The following is a 22,296-nucleotide window of genomic DNA, read 5'->3' as shown; positions in this document are numbered from 1 at the left end:
CTGCTTTGTGCTTGCTACCCTCCTTCTGGCTGTATTTATTTGAGCATGGGTAGGTAAATCTTTTGTGGGGAATCCAGAACTCAGACCTCCATTCACACAATACAGACTCTCCCACCTGTAATAGCTCAATAGCCAACTTTGGTTATAAGAATGAAAAACTTTATAAAATATTTCATAAAATATTATACAAAAAGCTATGATGCTTTAATTTCAAAAGGAAAGGATATCACTAAATATTTCTTCATTGGTCCTTGAATAGAAACTTTCATTGGAGCCTTTGGAAGGCAACATAAAAATAAAAGCATTTGGAAAATATGTACTATTTTCTCTAAGGAGAGTGGTGCTTGAGTTTAACATTTGTTGTGGAACACTTGTTAACACTTGTGTCATCCTTTCAATAAATATTCTTTAATGCTGAACACTTTCTGCAATTGTATTCTTTGTGTCTCCCAGTTATTTTCAGTATATTTGAAGCAAATGAATACTTCCAAGTATACAGCACAATACAGAGGGCTGCAGATGCAGTAAATTGATAAGGTAAAATGGTGTCCTGATTTAGATTTTAATTAGTCTGATGAGTCACAAAAAAATATCAACTCTTATAGATGCCCAACAAACTTCAAATAGAATGGCCCATGGCACCAATCATCATAAAAACTCCATAAATAGCCTGGTGGAGAGACCTAAAAAAGCAGGTCACCTATATAAAGGGAAAACTGGTTATCATTCCTCTACTTCCAAATAATTTGTTTCTGAGTAATTTTTACTTTAAAAATGTATTTAAGAAGTTCCAGATTGAGATTTTAAAAGATTTAAGGAAGGAAAATATAGCTCTTACTTTCAGTTTTAATAGAATTCAAATTTGACATACCACCAAACCATAAAACAAATAAAAGGAAGCCTAAACATGTTTTGATTTTACCTATGACGATTACATTGATTTTAAAATATACATATATTAAATAGTAATTTTTAAAATTTGGAGTCTCTGCTTTGCTGGTATCCTAAATATCATCCCTTTCCCCCTACCATTTATCCTGGCTATTGCTAATCTCACACTGAATTTGACTGTCTATTAATTCTTATGTTTAATTCTAATATAAAACCACTAAGACATAGATCATTTCGGTAGAAAAGTAATGAGATATTTGAACACCAAAGGTACCAATTAATAAACTGTTTTACTATTAAAACTTAATGCCGATATTACTGACTCTGATTCAAAATTAATATCAATAGCATCCCCAATCCCTACATTTTTCACACTGCAACAGTGTCTACAGGTTTTACATTTTAGTCCTCAACAAGAATACTCATTAAAAGCAACCCTTTTGGGTCCCCTCCCTCCTTGAGAGCTCTGTACTATCACTTGGCTATTGCTCAATAAACTTGGCTTTGCTGCCCACCAAAAAGAGAAAATAAATTTAAAAGTTAAAAAAAGAATACTTACTAATGATATAGTAGAAAGAATAAGAAAAAAAGAGAATTTTTTTTTACTTATTGTGTCTATATTGCTTATCTGGTATACGTCAGGAAATATATATATATATATATATATATATATATATCTTCCTAATTATTACTCTGATATTATCTCTGTAATCTAAGGCTCAAAAAGTTTAAGGCAATGTGCCCAAGGCCAAAAACTATGTAGCAAAAGAACTAGGATTTGAACCCACATCTGCCTCTAACAAGGACTTACTAGTATATCATGTTGTGCAGCCTTACTGTGGAGATGATGGAGACAAAGGTGTTTAGGGGGAAGTAAGGCTTGTCACTTTTTAAGGACAAACTGCTTCAGGGAGCCACATTATCCCAGTCTCTTTCTGAGGTTGTATCTTCCTGTTGTATCACCAAGAATCATCGCTCATTAGATCATAATAATTTTGAGAGATTATACGAAGACTTGTACATTGAGGGTCTTCCCAAAAAGAAGAAATGGAAAAGAAGATAGTAAACTAGCTTTACTAAAATAAGAAAAACTAGCAAATGTAAGGGCAAATACAAATTAAACACAGGAGGCTCAATTCTCCCTGTTGAAAATAAAGGAAGCTATCCCTTCCCCCTTTCTTAGAATATTTACTTGAGAAAATTTGTAAGTCCTTTCTCTCTTTGAAATTTATATAAATCTTTAAAAAGCTAACTAAGCCTCTTGCCAGCTTTATGACCCAGGAATGCCTTTCCCAAGGATCTAGGAAGTATCTCTTTGAAATGTAATCAAGGAAGGTAACACCCTATTTCCAACTTTCTGTGAGAGAGAAGGAGCCTAACTTTGGTGGGTGGGAGCCTAAAATATACCTTTCTCATGAAGACTTGAGAAGTTTATTTTTCTAGTGGATAAAACCAATTAGCTAATGCAGATGGTCATCTCAGTTTCCAAATGAATTTAAGAGGAACTATATGTGATAAATGGTGCTTTCAAGCCTTCTTACTTGAGGACTAGGTATTGTTTATCTTGAGAACAAGTATGCAATGGGTTGTGCCTTCTTGGCTATAAAAAAAGGGTGAGATTTCTTTCTGTCTTTCCAATCTCTTAATGAATTACCTGTGTTGTGCATTTCATTCTGGCTTAATGCTTATTCATTAATGAAATTATTTTATTTTTCATCTACATTTATGGAAAGGTTGTCTGGGTTGGAAAGAGATTGTATTTTTAATTATATTTCCCTATCACAACACTTATATAAATATAGCCTCTTGATGGCTATCTCCCTTCTACTCGACCTAGCAAAATCTAAAACAAAACAAAACAAAACAAAAATCCTAGAAAATGAACTGGCTTATAGTTCATATAAAATAAATATTAGTGGCTTCTGTACAAATTCATATAAAAATAAGTAGCATAATTTAGATGGGCTGACTCTATGCCATAGTTCCAGGTATGGACTCATGACCTAGGTCTGTCTATTCCAACTACCACCTTCCCAGTCCTAGCCTTTTGGATTAGTTCAGAGAATGAGCACCTTGTCAAAGCTGATCCAACTGATACGCCTTCCACCCTACCTCAAACCCCCACCACAGATTTTGCAGAAACTTTGGCAGAAGAAGACCTCTATGTCTTTCAAAAGGATGGCTCTAAGAACCAGGTAAGCCTAGAGTAGAGTTTCTCTGCTTCATCATGATTGATACCTGGGCCAAATAATTCCTTTTTTGTGTGAGGGGCTATCTTACACATTGTTGAAAGGTTAGCACCACTACCCTTTACCCCTGGATGGCAGTAGCAGCACCTCCTCCATATCCTTAAGACAGTAAAAAATGTCTCTCAACATTGCCAAGTGTCTCTTGGTGAAAAACAAACACACACCAAAAAAAAAAAAAAAAAAAAACCTCCCTGCAGTTGATAGCCATTGGCCTAAAGCCACTACAATCCACCTTTGTCACCATATGAAAAGAAATACTTAAGAATAAAACCTACAGAGAAGAAAGCAAGAGATAACAAGACAGTCAGTCATTGATGATATACTTTAAGACCCTGGATCCAACTATAGATGAAGTGAGAACCACCATTGGACTTTTTTTTTACTATTATGGGACCTTTAAAAAAGTATATTTGTGTAAGCTATTTTTATCCATGTTTCTGACACTTGCACCTGAAATAGTCCTGATTGATTGTATAACTACCATACAACTTATATACAAATAAGTATGACAGATATTAAGCTGGTAATTAAAGTGTGACAGGTGTTATGCAAGAAGGGTAGTGTGAAAATTCATAGCAGGTGGGCTTCCTGGGGTGAGGTGGGGAAGCATCACAGGCAAAGTATTTCTGAAGTTAAATAGAAGTAATTCAGATAAAGTGAGTTAGGTGGAGGTTGAGGAGAATGGTGCACAGAGAACTAGCCCAGAAGCAAAAGAGAACAAGACTGAAAACAGTCTATATGGGTTTGGCTGGGGAGTGCAGAAGAGATAAAAATTAGAAAGGTGTGCCAGTTAGAATCTCAAAAGAAAACAAATGACAATAACTCAACTGATAATACCTAAGCAGGATTAATTTATAAGGAACTAGTTAATTACACAAGTCTGGGTCGAGGGGAGGACATTTATTGTCAGAATTTAGAGACCATCAGAATCACCATTAAGGCTGGTAAAAGAAAGACAGTCAGACTCTACCCGAGAGTTTTAGATCTACTAGTTCTAGGGTAGGGCCTGACAATTTGCACTTCTAGCAAGTTTGAAAGTGATACTGATTCTACAGATCTGTGGAACACACTTCAAAGCCCACTGGTGTCAGGAAATTTTAAGGGATATGCAGGAACTCAAGGCTAATAGCAGCTAAACTGTAACCATTCCTAAGATCTAAAGAAACAAAGCAATGTAGGGTGTAAATTGGAACTGAGAACAGGAAAGAGATTTGTGTAGATAAAGCAGACATCATAATGAGAAACTTATATTCCTTATAAGGACACAGCCAGCTCAACACAACATCTCAGGGAGTTAGGAAGGAAATAAATATTCTGACCTCACTCTCTTCCCTCCCTTGGATCTCTTGCTGGGAACCCTGATGATTTCCTCCATGTAAGACTACCTTCCAATATAGAAAGCATGGCGGAGAAGATCTGAGACCAGGTCTGAAGGGTAAAAATACTTTCATAACAGATAAACAATGACCAAATGTGGAAGGGTTTATAAATAAAGTCGGTCCTATATCCTTAGAACCAGGATATAGTTTCCTAAAACAGGAAACTCCCTTCTCTTGCATAAAATCTTTCAGTAATTTCCATACACTCACACACAAACACACACACATAGATAATGGACTAGAAGAGAAAGAACCTCATCTTGGGATATTATTCCAGATGACAGTGGAGATGGATATAAGTAGGCAGGTTTGGAAGCTATTTAAAGGCCACACTAAAAAAAAAAATAATAATAAAATAAAATAAAAAATAAAGGTCACACTCAATAAAACATGGTGGAGTGAGATATAATTCAAAAATGACTATTAAAAAAATAACTACTAAATTTTGGCTTGGGAAACCTATTGAATCATTGCTCCATGTACTGATGATATAGGAAACTTCAGAAAGAAAAGGTTCAAGAAAGAGAAATAATAGATTCAGTCTGTAATATGCTACCTTTGAGATGCTTATGAAACATTTAAATGAAAACTATAAGAGACGTGGGTTGTATGGGTCTAAGGCTCAGGGCTGAAGATGTAGACTGGTGAAATTCCAGTATGAGAATGATAATCATGCTATGAGACAAGGTAAGATTACCCAAGGAAAGCAAGGAGAGCAAGAAGTTTAGGGTATTTATCTGATTATCAATAAGAGTTACTACTCTGTGTTGAAATTAGCATATTCATAAATATGCAAATTGAGCTGAGGTTGTACAAAGTAAAATATACTGACTATTCTATTTTAATATGACTTGTGCTAAATATTAAAAACCAAGGCTAGGTCAGCAATAGGAGACATGAAGAGGGCACCAAGGAAGGGAATACTAGTAAGGGAAAAAAAAAAATCAATAGATACATACATACCAACATACATAGACCGATCGATGTAAATAAATACAGATCTCCCTTATTCTCCTATTCTTGATAATAAACTTTGTAATTAATAGCAATGTAAGTATTATCAAAGTGCTGCAAAAACTGCCTATATGTGCTACTTCCATTAGTAAGAACTTTTATTTAGGGTACAGTTCACATTGTATTTTAAAGGAAAATCTATTTTGTTATGTTGTAGAATATTTAGCAATAATTACATGTCTTATTATGGAAAACGTCAAAATAAATTTAAATGTTAAAAAACACAAAGCCAAATGCAATGTTATTATTTTTTAAAAAATCAGAGTTCATTTCAAAAAGATGAATTGACACTACCAACTGAGAAACTATGAAATCATGCTTTCATTGTATATGTAAATTACAAATTATAAAATTATAATTTATGAAATAATGCCAAAGAAGGAATGCCTGACTTATTCAACTAACTAAAATAAAATGTCTACCTTCCTCCTTCAATATGCTAATATACTTGCTTTATTTTTATACAGTATCATATTCTATGCTTTTTGTATATAGATTTCTTTCATCCCTACTGTAAAGATAAGAAGTATCCTATTCTCTAAAGATTAGAAGTATCAAAAATAAAAAATAAGGGGTGGCTGGGTGGATTAGTCGGTTGAATGGCTGCCTTTGGCTCAGGTCATGATCCCAGGATCTTGGAATCCCCCACTGAGCAGGGAGCCTGCTTCTCCCTCATCCTCTACCCCTCCCTCTGACTTGTGCACTTTCTCTCTCTTTCCTTCTCTTGAATAAATAAATAATATCTTTAAAAATAAATAAATTTAAAAAGGACAAGAAGTGGGACACCTGGGTGGCTCAGCGGTTAAGCGTCTGCCTTCAGCTCAGGTCATGATCCTGGAGTCCCGAGATCAAGTCCCACATCAGGCTCCCGCATGGAGCTTGCTTCTCTCTCTGCCTCTCTCTGCCTCTCTCTGTGTGTGTCACTCATGAATAAATAAATAAAATCTTAAAAAAAAAAAAAAGGACAAGAAGTATCCTATCCTAGTCTATCTAGGAAATTTTTATCATAAAATTTATAGTAGGCATCACTCATTCTTTCTGCTGATTATGAAGTTAGCAGTATAAAAGTGAAAAAGAAATAAATTATTGGGCACACACATTCTAATTTGCAAATTAGGGCTAAATATTTCAAGATATTAAATCACTGAATTCTAGTTAATTTAAAACAGATAATACTCTCTAACAGAAACATATACCCCTCTTAGAGTCTCTATATATAAGGGTAAAATAATATAACTTTCAATAGAATTATTTAAGGAAACACATATTTGAAATATATTATTGCTCTTTGCCATTAAGTTACCCTACCATCACAAATCTTAAAAAGTAAATCTTTTAGCAATCCACCAAACGTAATGATAATAATGAGAAAAGAGACTTACATGATCAATCAGTTCACGGACCATTCCATTCCATTGTCCATTGGCATCATCCTGCGCTCCATATTTCCCATCCTCCACAAGTCTAATTTCATATGTAAAGCCAAGGATTGTAGATAACTCTCTGAGGAGGTCAATGCAGTAGCCCTCAAATCGATCATTCCCATAGAGAGGCTTGTCAGACTTCTTAAATAGGACATAGGGTTCTTCCTGGAAACAGTAAACATGAAGGTAGGGGGTATTAGTTAACCATGCAACTATCAGAATGACAGCTTTCCATAAAAGACCGAATATTTCACATTAATTTAGAACAACAGTCCATTTTATTTTCTCCTAATTAATACAGTTTGCAATCCTAAGAAGGCAGACTACTTTGGAAATATTTGTGCTCTAAAAGAGAATATTTAACTATAACAATTTCACCGTGACTATATAATAAAAATATGGTGTTATTTATCTTATACATAAGAAGTAATACATAACGTGATTATGCTAGAACATAACATATGTAATGCATAAGATCCAATTTCACATAATTACAGTATCCCAATTTGAATTATACCATTTAATCAATATCTACCATGCTATTTCAGTGGGATATATTGATGAAAGAATGAAAAAAAAACTTATTGTCTAATTGCCTACTATGTACTAAACACTGGAGTAGGGACTTATATATTACAACATTTTGTCCTAACAACTATGAAAATTGTAACTACTCTCTTTATAGGAAAAAATAGTAACTTTAGAATATAACAGAGAAGCAACATTTATCAAGTGTTTATGCATTCAGCCAACAATATTTTATGGTGCACCTACTATGAGCCAGCCCTCCTCTATATAAAAGAGAAATTTCTGAGTCATAAAGTTCATGATATAGATGAGGAAATCAATAATAAATGCCTAAACAAATAGAGCACATAACTTCTGATGCTGATAAATGGCATAAAAACATAAAATAGGTGGGACGCCTGGGTGGCTCAGCTGTTGAGTGTCTGCCTTTGGCCCAGGGCGTGATCCCGGAATCCAGGATCGAGTCCCACAGGGCTCCTTGCAGGAAACTTGCTTCTCCCTCTGCCTGTGTCTCTGCCTCTCCCTCTCTGTGTGTCTCTCATGAACAAATAAATAAAATCTTAAAAAAAAAAAAAAAAAAAAACATAAAATAGGGCAGTAGGATACAGAACCACCACAAGGTACTTGGCAAGATAAGAGAAGACAAGACAAAACTGAGTAATATGTCTGGAAGTCCTTACTGAAGAGATGAGAGGTGAAGTAGAACCTAAAAAGATGAGAAAGAGTTTAGACATTTGAAAATCTGAAAGAACATTTCAGGTCAAGGACACAGCAAGTAAAAGCCCTGAGGCCAATAGGATACTGGAGTGTTCCAGAAAGAGGCCTACTGACATCATTGTGACCAAAGTCACATCCAGGAATGAGGGAATAAGCTGAATAAGGTCAGAATGAAGAGTGAGGAGCCAAATCCTGCATGGCTCTGCACAACAAGCCCTCTTAAAATTCATATGTTTAATTAAGTACTAAGAGATTCCATGCATTTGCATATTCTTGTGGAGCAGGTAGAAAGAAAATGGTATCCTGTGAATGAATCTGAGTGCAAGTGGCCCTACAACAGCCTCGGGAAGGTGCACTCTTAGGCACAGTCACTGTGGAGTGGCAAAACAGAAGGTTGCCATGCCAGTCTATCTAGAAAGGTGATAATCCTCATCCCCACCCCTGGAGAACAACAATCATCCCACAAGGTCATCACACCTAAGGGCATTTTAGATATGATAATAATGTGTCCTCTTGCCTATACTCATCTCAGAAACAAGACTAATTTCATTTTTCTTCCCATCTCTGCTGATCTGGCTTATCCCTCCACTGTTTTACACACACTCAAGCTGACCCATTGCTGTTCTTCGGATGCCCCTACACGCTGCCACTGTGTGCTACCACACTCCTGCTTAGAGATCAGCGGAATGTTCCACATTTTCAACTAATTTTTGGAATTCCCTTTCATCTTTCTGCTTCATTTGACCATATCCTAATAACACTGCTTCTCCCTCAGCCCTCTCTCCTGGGGATTATCTTTAGTGTCACCCTCCTATCCCTCAGGCACAAAGGCACATTTGCTGTTATCCGATGAAATCTGAATCAGATTACTAAGTGGGAAGGGAGGCCTCTACTTTCCAAAGGTTTAGCTCCTGGATGGCAATTTTGCTTTCTTTCCCAACTCTTATCATTATTTTCTATGTATTCAAAATCCACCGACCTGAAGCAACCAACACAATGTGTCAGTCCTTTTACCTCCTCATTGCCAAATCCTGTCCTTCACTGGAATTTAGCCTCCCTCTCTCATGATTGCAACTACTCTCTACATTTGTTAGAAAATGATATATCTTGGGCAGCCCGGGTTGCTCAGCGGTTTAGTGCCACCTTCGGCCCAGAGCCTGATCCTGGAGACCCGGGATCGAGTCCCACGTCGGGCTCCCTGCATGGAGCCTGCTTCTTCCTCTGCCTGTGTCTCTGCTTCTCTCTCTCTGTGTGTGTCTCTCATAAATAAATAAATAAAATCTTAAAAAAAAAGAAAATGATATATCTCTGTATCAATATCTCTAAAAGTCATTCATCTAGCCCATAGTTCAATCACACCCATACCTACAATTCTTTAGGTTCTATATAAAGACCTCTAAACCAGTGACCCCTACACTTTCCCACTATCCATCAATCCCCTCCTAACTTCATTTCTGACCTCCAAACCTTGTCTGGCCTAGGTCTCGCGGTCCATTAATATAGTTTCTATGCTACACACATTTTCAAGTCTTTCTCCAATTCTGTGCTGGAGTACTTGGTCTTACAAAAAACATGCCTTACATGACTTTTTTTTTTTTTTCTCCATACCCACTCCTGAAGAGCTGAACAATGCTAATTATTTACACTTATAATTAATACCCTCAAACGTTTTATGGTAGGATCTATTTCCAACTCTATGAGATGAACATTTTATCCATTTTTCTTTAAATTCACGACTTTCTACTCCAACACTTGGTTGATTATCTCAGTGAGAAAACAAAAGCAATCACATGCCATGCCTTTACCTGCCCACTGCAACCCCACAAACTCATACCTATATTCATTTTCTCTTCCTTCATGTACTGCTATAGAGGAACTAGAACTCTGCTTATTGGGCCAGTCCTTATAATTATGTTCCAATTCTTGTATCAGTCAGGGTTCCAACACAGCATGCCACTTAAAGGAGAGTAGTGATCTTCAGCTGAGAAAAACAGCCAGTCTAACCCAACTACAGTTAGTCTAACCCAACTAACTCCATGGAGTTAGCAACCAAGACCTCATTTGTGTCCCTCCCTTTGATCTCTTGCTAGGGCTTTCTGTTGGTCAAACCAAATCAAAACCCAGGGGATATATGAGTCTATTGATATAATTCACACAAATTGGACACCTAGGACAGACAAAAGAGTGAAGAAAAGTGAAGAGTGGGTCTGAGGACAAAGAGGATGATACATAGTATATTTCTACCACCTTTCACTTGCTCTAGATCCTGATTAGCTGAGTTGTCTTGTATCTCCTTCATAACCAATCTGTCCCTTTACATAGAATCATTTTCAAAGTACTTGTTCCAATAACCTTCAATTAGTCCCATGATCCCATTCTGCCACAGCCTAATTTTTCTGTTTCTCCTCATAGACAATTATCCAGAAAGATTTGTCTATGCATACCACTTTAGTGTTCCAGCTACCTGTCCATCCACTGGAGTGACTTCTAGACTCACTCCACTTAACTGATCTTGACACAGCATTAACAACCTCCAATCTGCTGAATCCAAGAGATGTGGCTCTATTCTCTTTTTACTCTCTTTTAGCCTCTCAGCTGCATTTTCACAATGAACTATCACCTCTCTCCCCTTTTTAACCCTCCTCTCTCTGTATTATATCATTCTTCCTTGGCTTTCCCCCTACCTTAATGGAAACTCCTCCCAGGATCCTTTGCAACTGTTTTTTTTTTTTTTCTACCTTAATCTAAATGTTGATGGTCCTCAGCACTTGGTTATAGCCCTTCTCCCTTAAAAAAAAAAAAGTCCCTAAATGATCTTACCCACACGCAGTAAATTCAATAGTAAGTTTATGCTTTTGACTCCAAAATTTATATACCAGACCCAAACCTCTTCTAGTGAGGCGTAGGCACACAAATCCAGCAGCATTGTCAGTACCACTTAATGTTCGTAGACATCTCACATTTAACATGCACCAAATGCAATTCGTTTTTTTCTTAAAATTTTATACCTTTTATTTCCTTTCAGCAAATGACACCATCATTCACTCGGTTACTCAAGCCAGTTACTGAGGCATCATCCTTGTTTCCCTTTTAGCTCATTCACTAAAGAGCAACAAAATGATCTTAAAGTATACATTTTATTATACCCCCACCACTACTTCAAACTAATTAATAAGTGGCCAACACATTTAGAATAATATTCAATATTCAACTTCCTTGCTGTGACCCCTGAAATCTATGTTTTATCACTTGTATTCACATTGGTAAATGACTCCAACGCTTCTATCATGGTTCCTGTAACCTCTATTTCCCCCCTGAATTCCTCTAGTAGCCTCTTACCTGTACTTTCCATTTCTATGTTCCCATAATTAATTCTCTATAGAAAGTCATAGCGATCTTTTCAAAATTAAGTATGATTTTATCAAGCATCTGCTTAAAACCCAACAGTAGCCTTCTACTGAAACAAACAAATAAACAAGAAAGGCAAAATTGCTTACCCTGGTGGTCACAGACCTACACACTTTCCTCTCTGACCCTAGCTTTTCATTCTTTCTTATTATATCCCAGATATATTGGCTTTCCTTCTGCTTCTCAAACTTGCCAATCTCATTCCTGACTTGAGGTCTTTGCTTTGCCTTGCCTTCCTCACCCCCCTTTCTGACTGCAAAGATTTTTCCTAAGATCTTCATATGGCTGTTTCATTCTCACCATTCAAATGTCCGGTCAATGTCACTTCTTCAGCACTAGATATAAATAGTATGTGTGTATATATATATATATATATATAATATATATGTAGTATAAATATACATATATATATTTCCTTCTATGTTATTGCTTTGTTTGCAAATGTTTTATTTTCCTCATACCATTTACTCCAATATGAAGTTTTATTATTTATTTATCTGTTTATTTATTACTATTTAAATTATCTTTTTGGGGGTGGGGATTTTTCTTTCTTTCCCTATTAGAATATAAATCATGAGTGTAAGGACATTATAAATTACATTCATCAATATATCTCAGTGTCTATAAAAATGACTGGCAACCACACTCAGGAAATGCACTGAATGAATAAAATATTTATCAGGAAGGCTTACATTCTACATCTCCCTCTTCAACCTCATCTTTTCCTTAAATTCTAAATTTTTGTGTTCTTTCAGTTTCTCAAATACAAAGCAATTTTCTGCCTCAGAGCCCTTATTGTACTATCTCTAATGTTCTTCAAATGGTGAGCTCCCTTCCTTCCTTTAAGGCTCAAATTAAATGTGAAACCTTTACTGAACTTATTTAAGATGAGTCTTGTTATTCCCTATCTCAATACTTTATTTCCTCAATTCGTTTTTAAGTTATTGTATTTGTTGGCTTTCTTGCTTTTTGTTTGTCTCACTTCTTTGGAATATAACATCCATATTGATTCATTTTAGTATCTCCCATGCTTAATCCTGCCTCGCACATAGTAAATGCTAAGTAAATATTAGTGGAATAAATGATTGTAAATTAATGAATTCTGACTCAATTTACTCATCTCTAAGTGGATTTAACAATGCTTTTAAAATTCTTTTTGAGGGCAGCATGGGTGGCTCAGCAGTTTAGAGCCATCTTCAGCCCAGGGCCTGATCCTGGAGACCCAGGATCAAGTCCCACATCGGGCTCCCTGCATGGAGCCTGCTTCTCCCGTGTCTCTGTGTCTCTGCCTCTCTTTCTATCTCTCTGCGTCTCTCATGAATAAATAAATAAAGTCTTAAAAAAAATAAAATTGTTTTTGATAATTAAGTAAAAGGATTCTGATAAATACTAGCTTCTTAACAGTATTATTTTAGTTTCTCAATAATTTTCAATAGACTTTATGTTTTTTTAATTGTCATTTTTTAGAGAAGGAGGCAGGAGGAACACAGGGAGAGGAGAGAGGGAAAATCCTAGAAGGCTCTACGCCCAGTGCAGAGCCCAACACAAGGTTCAATCCCACAACCCGGAGATCAAGACCAGAGCTCAAATCAAGAGTCTGACTTTAGCGAAGTGAGCCACCCAGGTGCCCCAACAGACTTTATTTTTTAGAACAGTTTTAGAGTCACAGTAAATTTGAGTAGAAGACAATTCCCATATACTCCCTGACTCCACACACACCTAGCCTTTCCCACTATCAACATCCTCCACCAAAGCGATACATATGTTATTTCTGATAAATCTATAGTGACACATCATTTTTAAAGGTTTATTTATTTATTTATTTTAGAGAGAGAGAAAAAAAAAGAGAGTGCATGAGTGCAGGGAGGGGCAGAGGGAAAGAAAAAGAGAATCTCAAGCAGACTCCCTCCTAAGCATGGAGCCCAATGCGGGCCTAGATCTCATGTCTCTGAGATCATAACCTGAGCCATAATCAGTTGCTTAACTAATTGAGCCAACACTGACACATCATTATCACTCAAACTCTATGGCTTACATTAGGGTTCATTCTTGGTGTTGTAATTTCTATGGATTTTGGCAGATATATAACACAACATTGTAGTCCACCACTGAGGTATCACACAGAACAATTTCACAGCCCTAAAAATCCTCTTACTCTATTCATCCTTCCCTCCCCTCTAACATCTGAAAATCACTGATCTTTTTTATTGTCTCTAGAACTTTCTCTTTCCCAGAATTCAGATAGTTGGATTCATATGGTATGTATTCTTTTCATTTTGGCTTCTTTTACTTAGTAATATACATTTAAGTTTCCTCCATATCTTCTCATGGCTTGATACCTCATTTCTTTTCAGTGCTGAATAATAGTCCATTGTCTAGATGTACCACTGCTTACTTATCCATTCACTTACTAAAGTATATCTTGGCTGCTTCCAACTTGTGTCAATTATGAATAAAGCTATTATAAACATCTATGTGTAGGTTTTTTTATAGATATAAATTCGGTAAAATTCATTTGGGAAAGTACCAAAGCATTCCACTGTTAGATCATATGATAAAAGTATGTTTACTTTTTAAGAAACCACCAAACTGTCTTTCAAAATGGCTGTACCATTTTGCAGTCCATCAGCAATGAATAAGTGTTTCTATTGCTCCACACTCTCATTAGCTTTTGGGGTTGTCAGTGTTCTTCATTTTGGCCATTCTAATAGGTATGTAGTGGTTTTTTGTTATTGTGGGTTTTTTTTTAAGATTTTATTTATTTATTCATGAGAGACACAGAGAGAGGCAGAGACATAGGCAGAGGGAGAAGCTCCCCTTCAGGAAACCTGATGCAGGACTCAATCCCATGACCCTGGGACCACAACCTAGGCTGAAGGCAGCTGCTAACCACTGAGCCACCCAGGTGCCCCTCATTGCTTTAATTCAAAATTCCCTAAGGACATATCATGTTGAGCATCTTTTCATATGCTTGAATGGAGTTTTATTAGAACTATTTTATTATTTCAATTATTTTACTAGTTGGAGTATTTTATTTACTAGTAGGACTATTTCACTAGCTTCTTTTTTTGTTTGTCATTTTTCAGAGAGGCTAGCTAATGTTCACAGGTCATATGGCTAAGAAGAGTTTAAAAAAATAGCTAAGAAGAGGCAAAGCTAAGAATTCAGTTTTTCTAAATTCCAAAATACACACTTTCCCCATTATTTTATGTTTGCTTTCTATACCATAAGAGCATTTGTAGAAAATATACATGTGTTGACTTTTTAAATGGAATTAGATCAAGCACATAGGTATCAGAAAAATAATTTGTTACTAAACTCAAAGCTAGATATTTGAGCCTACCATAAGGTAAAGGACAGTAAAACTCCTGTCTAATTTTTAAGTACTATGTGACACATATAAAATTTTTTCCCTAGGGGTACAGAGTGTAGTAAAAATGTGACAGAGTTTTCTTCCACCCCTGCAGTTATTATACCCTTTTCTTCTCTACTCTTAGTGGTATGCTAGTGTTTTAAGTTAGATAACACATTTCCATGGACGACAATTTAAATGCCCTTGTTACCTTGAAGAGGAAGAGAAGCCTTGCAGTTAAACAGCTTTCTTTACTTTACGTTTACATTTCAGGCATATTCAGTTGTTTCTTTTTCTAGTCCTCCCACAAAAACTTCCTGAATACTTTTGAATATTTTTAATATAATATTTATCTTGTTTAGTAGTAAGTGGTTTATATATATATGTATATATATATATCTTCTGAAAAAAAATATATTCAATAATATGGATTATTGAACTGAACTCTACTTGAGCAGTTTATATGGAATGATAATTACTTAAATTTGCATCAAAAGCACCAAACCTCACCAGGCACATAGCAAGTTTACAAATACAATGACTGCTGTATTGAACTGAGTGGAAATGGATTGCTCTGTTCAACTGGGGAAGCCAAGGGAACTTAAATTTGAAAGAAAGCAGAAGACAAGTAAATTCCCCTATGATGTTGAGTTATGGTGGTACAAATCCTCAAGTTCCTAACCCATGGGCAGAAGGTTAGAGATTAGAGAAGAACATAGCATATTCCCCTGCAGATGAGAGGATAGCCTGAGATTTTTGGGCAAGTTAATGAGAATCAAAAGAAGCATGTTGGTATAATACATTAGTACTATCAAATTTGCACCTTGATTTCATTTAGTTTCTGATTTATAAATAACAGAATGTGTTGGGGGGGGGGTTTGTTTTGTTTTGTTTTGTTTTTTATGTCACAAAAGTTGGCCATTTGTCAAGCTCCATACACTAAGGAATAGAACTATTTAATATTCTCCAAGCACCAACTTGTGCTAGACCCTGTTCTGGAAAGCACCCAGATTTCCTTTCCTTGGATAAACTTACTTATTTCTCACTATAACCATGTGAAGTCCCTAATATTATTATTTCTATTTTACAGATGAAGAAACTGAGGGCAAGAATGTTTTTGCCAAAGGTCAATAGCCAGCATACAACCTAGGGAGTCAGACTATTGGACTATTTACCTCCACACTATACTTCCCACATTAAATGGCTTCCAGTGATCATTATCAAACTCCATACGGTTGCATAATTGCACATAGCTCATTAGATAACTTAATACATATTATATGACTTTATTATTTTTTCAATCAACTGAGATTAGCCACCAGGTTAATGTAATGCATGCAAAATGATAATATATTTATTAATTGAACAATGCAGTCAAAACAACATTGCAGAAAAGACTAAATATATAATCAAAAAAATTCATTTTCTACATCATAAATGATCTCCTTCCAAGTAAAAACACATTTTAACATAAAAGTGCTTCAAGAATTTGTGAAAATAGCATATTTTAAGCCCAACATATTTAGGTAGTAATATATGAAGGTCTAAAAAGTGTTTTCCCCTCATTTGCATTAAGTCATCATTGTCTCTATTTAAAATTTTTGTTCCAAAATATTTATAGTATATTTTTCACACAAACTCACTTGAATATTAGGAAATATATGATTGAAGTTAATGATTACTGAAGTATATTTGAGGCATGTGAAGGACACATACACAAGGTACAAAAGCACAGTAAAAATTTTTTTTAATTATTATGCTATTTAAATCTCATTAATTCAGCTTTTCGTAGTAACCATCCTACTTATTAACTTGATTTTCATCACTTATAAGCTCATAAGAAAACTTCTGTCATAGGTAAATAAAATTGTTTATCCCTGTGAGATTAAAGTCTATTTAGATATATATTTTAAACAGCTTTTCATATCACTATGAAAAAAATGTGGTTTGAGTGCATCTTTCTAGTATTTATGGATCTCTACAATGTCAAATATCATTCTTCCCATTTTTAATTCTGATAAGTAAGACACAATTTTCCAGTTGTGATTCCTATCTTCAGCTACACTGTGTCACAAGATAGTTTACATCGAGTTATGACTCTCCTTTAGACTCTCTTTCTCTGTTTCACACAGCACAGGATAAATAATAACCTCATGTAGAAAAAGAAAAATGGTACCAGAAGCAATTACTGTACCACATACTGAGTTCAATGAATAATATGATAAAACTCTCCTGGGCAACTTTACTGATTTCTCATATAGTCTTAAATCTCCACATCAGCATTTGCTAGAGGTAAAGGCGCTTCATTCTACTGGCATCTGTAATAAGGATTTGTCAGCATTTCCACTATCAACCCTAGTTTTAAGGAACCCAATAACTCATGTATTTTTATCTGCATTAGACTGGGAGTTGGCAAAGAATATAACCAAAATGAAGTTCTAAAAAAAAAAGTAAAATATGTTTTAAGGTTGAGGGGAACAAAATGTTTTATTTAAATATAATAAAACTTTATAATTTCTAAGTTATAACTCACAAATCCTCCAGCCCTTACCTAGAGCTAAATTATTTTTTCATATGTTAACCCCTGAACTATCACTCTTACTCATAATATTCAAAAGATAGGGACATAAAAATGCAATTTAATTTTAGAGACATATAAAATACCCCTTGCCATTTCAATGATAAGGCTAACCTAACTAATATATTTATTTATTCAAATGTATTTAACTATTATGTACCATTTTAGGTATCAGATATACAACAATGAAAAACAAAAACAAAACCATACAAAGTTTCTGCCCTTCTGGAACTCCCAATCTAATGATGAATTCTAGAATCTTATCTATTTTATAGTATTCTGTATTATTCACATGGCTACTTTGCTTCATTAATTACCAGAGGGGAAATATCACCATAGAGAACATTTTTGAGATACATGATTATGTCTTATTTTATAGCAGGTCCTATGACACAGTGACCCTCAAATAAGTCATTTGGGAAAACAAGTGGATTTTCAGTTAGTCTTAATCTGGTTCTGAATGTACCCTTATGACAAAAAAAAAAAAAAAAAAAAAAAAAAAAAAAACCTTTTAAACGGCAACGAGCTGAAACTCTACTTGCTAAGGGTTAACAATATTCTCAACTAAAAACAGTATCAAAGCATTTAGAAGATATTTTTAATGGTCCTTAATTTTTCCTTAATGAAGATAGGGTTCTCTCTCTCTCTTTCTCTCTCACTCTCTCTTTCACACACACACACACACACACACACACACACCTTTTTAAAAGATAGCATTACTATGGGTCAAACGAAGAAAGCACTATGGTTAAAACAATATCAGAGTAAAATGAAATATGGAGATTAAGTTTAAAACTGAGCAGTTCATGTGTTCCTGAGAATCACTTATCTCCCTCAATCTTCTTAGTTTTATATACACACACTGTGTATCCTATCACTATCTTCACATCGAAAGCATTAAATCATAATACTATAATAGAGCAACTTGGTTTTCAAGGAGATCAAGGTTGGTGTTATAAAGTTGATTGGACGTGGAAGGCTAATGAATGGCAGCATGAAGGGCAGGGGCAATGATACTGCTGACATTGGCTCCTGAGGAAGGTGAGTCAGCTCTGTGAAACTACAGAACTTACACATTAACACGAGGGAGCAAAAAAACAGACCTCAACACCTTGCCCTGGCATACTCAAGAGAATGTAAAGTGGAAAATTATACTTTTAAAAGGAAGATTAAGGATGAAAGGACATTACTACAGACAGCAATACTAAAATGGGAAGTTCTTCAACAAACAAGTTATCAACTCACTGAAACTATCTGACCATGGTCTATACTATTGCTCTAATAGGCAATATTTCTGAGTAGATTAAGAATACATAATGCTTGATGTGACTTAGGAAAAAAAGAAACAAGCTTATGATAACAATTGTAATGTGTCCCTAATAACTAATACATATTTTCAATTAGCATGTTTTAATTTTAAGTAACCATCACCATTTCTGCATGGAATAGTGATCTATAGGTCATAATAGCAACTCTAAAAATGTCCAATGAATTTCCATTGAGTACAATGGTACAATTCTAAGAGCACAATTCTAAGTTTTTATCTGATGCTTAACAAGATGTGGGTAAATATCTACATTTGATATCTTCATGATAGAATAAGTATAAGATGTTTTTGTTATCCATCTAATATTTCATCTGTCTATCCTTCCATTCATTAAACAAATATTTTTATGTGAATTCTGTAAAAAAAAATGTCTACAATAGAGGTCAGCAAATTTCCTCTTAAAAACTAGTTAGTGACTATTTTTGTTTTTGCAAAAGTCGCAATCACTCAACTGCCATCGTAGAGCAAAAGCAAATCTAGAAGCAGTGAATAAGCTGGCAAAACAGAGCTTTTAGGAACATACTTTTTAGGAACTCTGGAATCTAAAAATACAAAACAAACAAACAAAACTTACAACAACCAAGGGGATGCTTTGCAAAGAGAAAAACTGTAGAATTTTGATACGAGAGTTCTGCGGCTACTTGTTTATTACCCTGTTACTACTATCTTCCACTCCCTGTTCAGTAGCAGCATTAAAGATAGCAGTCTGCATTCCTGGTGCAGGTTGTGAATATGGGGGAATGGTATGAAGGCCCAGTCTCAAAGACAGTAATTCTGTGTTTTGACCTAATGACTCCTTAGGATATTGGCTCAAGAGTTTGCCTTTGTTTCACCTACACAGGAGTTTCCCCAGGACTGCAGCCACTTCACAGATGGTGTTTTCATGAACATTTAGAAGCAAATATATTAGCCACTTCCTCCTGTGCAAGATACAGCAGAGATAAGAAACAAACCAAAATGCCTGAACAGAAGAAGCTAGAGAAAGAAATACTTAGAATGAGGGCTATAAAATTCTCTTGCATATTCAAGGGACTCTAGAAGCCCATGCACATGCCTATGGCAGGAAATATCCTCAGAAAAGATCTGGGAAGACCCTAAACATTTACCTCTGGCTGGACTTCAGACTCTGTGCAAGCAGGAAAGGAAAGATAGGGCATAATTGTAAACTGCTTGCCTAAACAGTGAAATATAAAAACATTTCTGAAAGAAGCTAAAGAAGACACAAATAAATAGAAGGATATTCTGTGCTCATGGATGTTAAGAATTAATATTGTTACTCCCCAAAGCAATCACAGACTCAATGCAATCTCTATCAAAATTCTCATGACATTGTTCACAGAAGTAGAACAAACACTTTTAAAATTTGTGTGGAACCACAAATTACCCCAAATAGCCACATAATCTTGAGGAAGAAGAACAAGGCCAGAGGTATCACACTCTCTGATTTAAAATTACACTACAAAGCTATATTAATCAAAAGAGTATGATATTAGCATACAACCAAACACATAGATCACTGGAACAGAACAGAGTTCAGAAATAAACTCATGCACATATGGCCAATTAATTTATAACAATGGAGGAAAGAATATACAGTGAAGAAGGCAGGACTCAACAGTGTGACAAAAATTTTGCTAGGTTTAGTACTCTGCTGGTGTCCTTTTGAAATTTCTAATAACTTTTAACAAGATCCTCATTTTCATTTTACACTGGGGGCAGAAATTATATAGTCAGTCCCATATGCAGTCAGGAAATGAGAACTACTGAATTAAAGAGTAGAGTAAATGAAAATATTTTGGAGAGAGAAAATGATTCATATAGATGCTGGAAAAAAATAAATAGCTCTGTACAGTTTAAGTGAAAAGAAAGTGTGGAGCAAAAAAGATTGGGGAGTATAACATCATGAGGACCTAAGTTAGGAAACAAACTTTTTTCTTATAAAATTCTGAGAAAACTATCTGGATCTAATCACTGTGGATCATCAGTGCTTGAATTCATATACTGCTCAGAATGGCATTCTCTTCCCTGAGATTATTTTTAAGCATCTACCTAAAAATCAATTTTGATGTAGAAAATGAGGTTTAGGATTTCTTTCTCCAATAGCCTCCCTTTAGGTATTTTCTCACCATTCAGATATTGAATAAATTTCAATGCATGCCTGAGACAGTGAGGAAACAAACCAAAAGGAGGAGGACATGATTTGTCATATGATTGCAAAGTGGAGTTTTTAATAATTAGGATTCTGTTTCTGATAATTTAGTGTACAATTTGAGGGCTCTTTGTATTAGAAAGGACCCAGTATCAGCTGTCCTTGAGCTTTATTTACATTTCTTCTAAAAAGAATGGAAATATGATTTTAAAAGGGATGAGAATACTAACTAGCTTTCTACCCACATCCCTCCCCAAAATTGAACAGATACTGGCAACCTCTTTAAGACACCTGAATATGTCTATATAACAGTCATAAGAGAAAGTCCTTGTACAATAGAATTATCCATCAATGGTCAGTGGTAGTTATCAGCATGTGTCTGCTGAAAGTTCTTTTTTACATAATTTAACTTTCAGCTGCTGCCCTTTGTAAGCAATAAAATAAAAAAAATGTTTAGAGTACCTTTCATTTAAAAGAAAATACCTACTGTAAAGCAGAGTTGCTTCTCCTAAACACCTTTTAATCTAGTTGAAAATAGAGAACTTGCACAAGAAATGTAAACTAATGATACAAGTTTCATGTAAATGCCTAAGGAATAAATTGTATAGACAAAGGAACCATTAGGTGCAGATGTCCCAAGGAAATTAGATAAATTATCCTAGAAAAAAGGCCGCTCAAAAAAGGGATTGTAGAATGAGTATAAATGGGGAGAAGTAAGAGTTGCTCATGCAAGAAAATGAAGTGAGAATTGTAGAGAAGAATTTTACTGGTGCATGGCCTGAAGAAGAAGAATGATGGTTCATAAGAAGATATCATAAGGCCTTGGGGGAAAGTTGTAAATATGAGCACCATTTATTGCTTTTAATTTTTAGATTACTTTGTACCCATTTAATATTATCATTTGCCGATAATTTTGTGTCAGGGACTATGTTATATATTTTTTTCAAATTTCTATCTCTAATACTTCAAGTTGCATGTCATTATTACCCTTATTAGAAAGTTTCAGTAACTTGCCCAAGGTAAATCATCTAAGTGGCAGACTCAAGATTCAAACCTAGATTTTCTGACTTCCATTTGTCCCTTCAACCTTCAGAAAAAACTTTCTTAACTAGGTATTAAACTCAGATATCAAACATTAACTCATTGGAAAAACAGTCTGCTCCTCTGCTGTTATTAGTAGGCTAAGTGGTTCATGAATCTGCATATGGAAGTAAATTTCATTATATTTATCAATAAGAACTTCATAGTTATTATGATCTAATCTAATGTTGTCCACAATG

The 22,296-nt window shown here is 35.1% G+C and overlaps 1 protein-coding gene across 2 annotated transcripts in view; it reads right to left on the bottom strand.

Moving 5' to 3' along the window:
- GRIK2 (glutamate ionotropic receptor kainate type subunit 2) overlaps window positions 1-22,296 on the bottom strand; it is a 1,061,838-nt gene that overhangs the window by 190,986 nt on the left and 848,556 nt on the right. For both annotated transcript variants that reach the window (XM_038554811.1, XM_038554812.1), the window contains one exon: window positions 6,916-7,122. In XM_038554811.1, coding sequence (XP_038410739.1) covers window positions 6,916-7,122 — 207 coding nt within the window. The remainder of the gene's footprint in view (window positions 1-6,915; window positions 7,123-22,296) is intronic.

This window comes from Canis lupus, chromosome 12 (genome assembly GCF_011100685.1).
Source record: "Canis lupus familiaris isolate Mischka breed German Shepherd chromosome 12, alternate assembly UU_Cfam_GSD_1.0, whole genome shotgun sequence".
In the NCBI taxonomy this organism is placed as follows: domain Eukaryota; kingdom Metazoa; phylum Chordata; class Mammalia; order Carnivora; family Canidae; genus Canis; species Canis lupus.
Note: the sequence above shows the minus strand (reverse complement) of the source record. Positions and strands in the feature narration are given on the sequence as shown.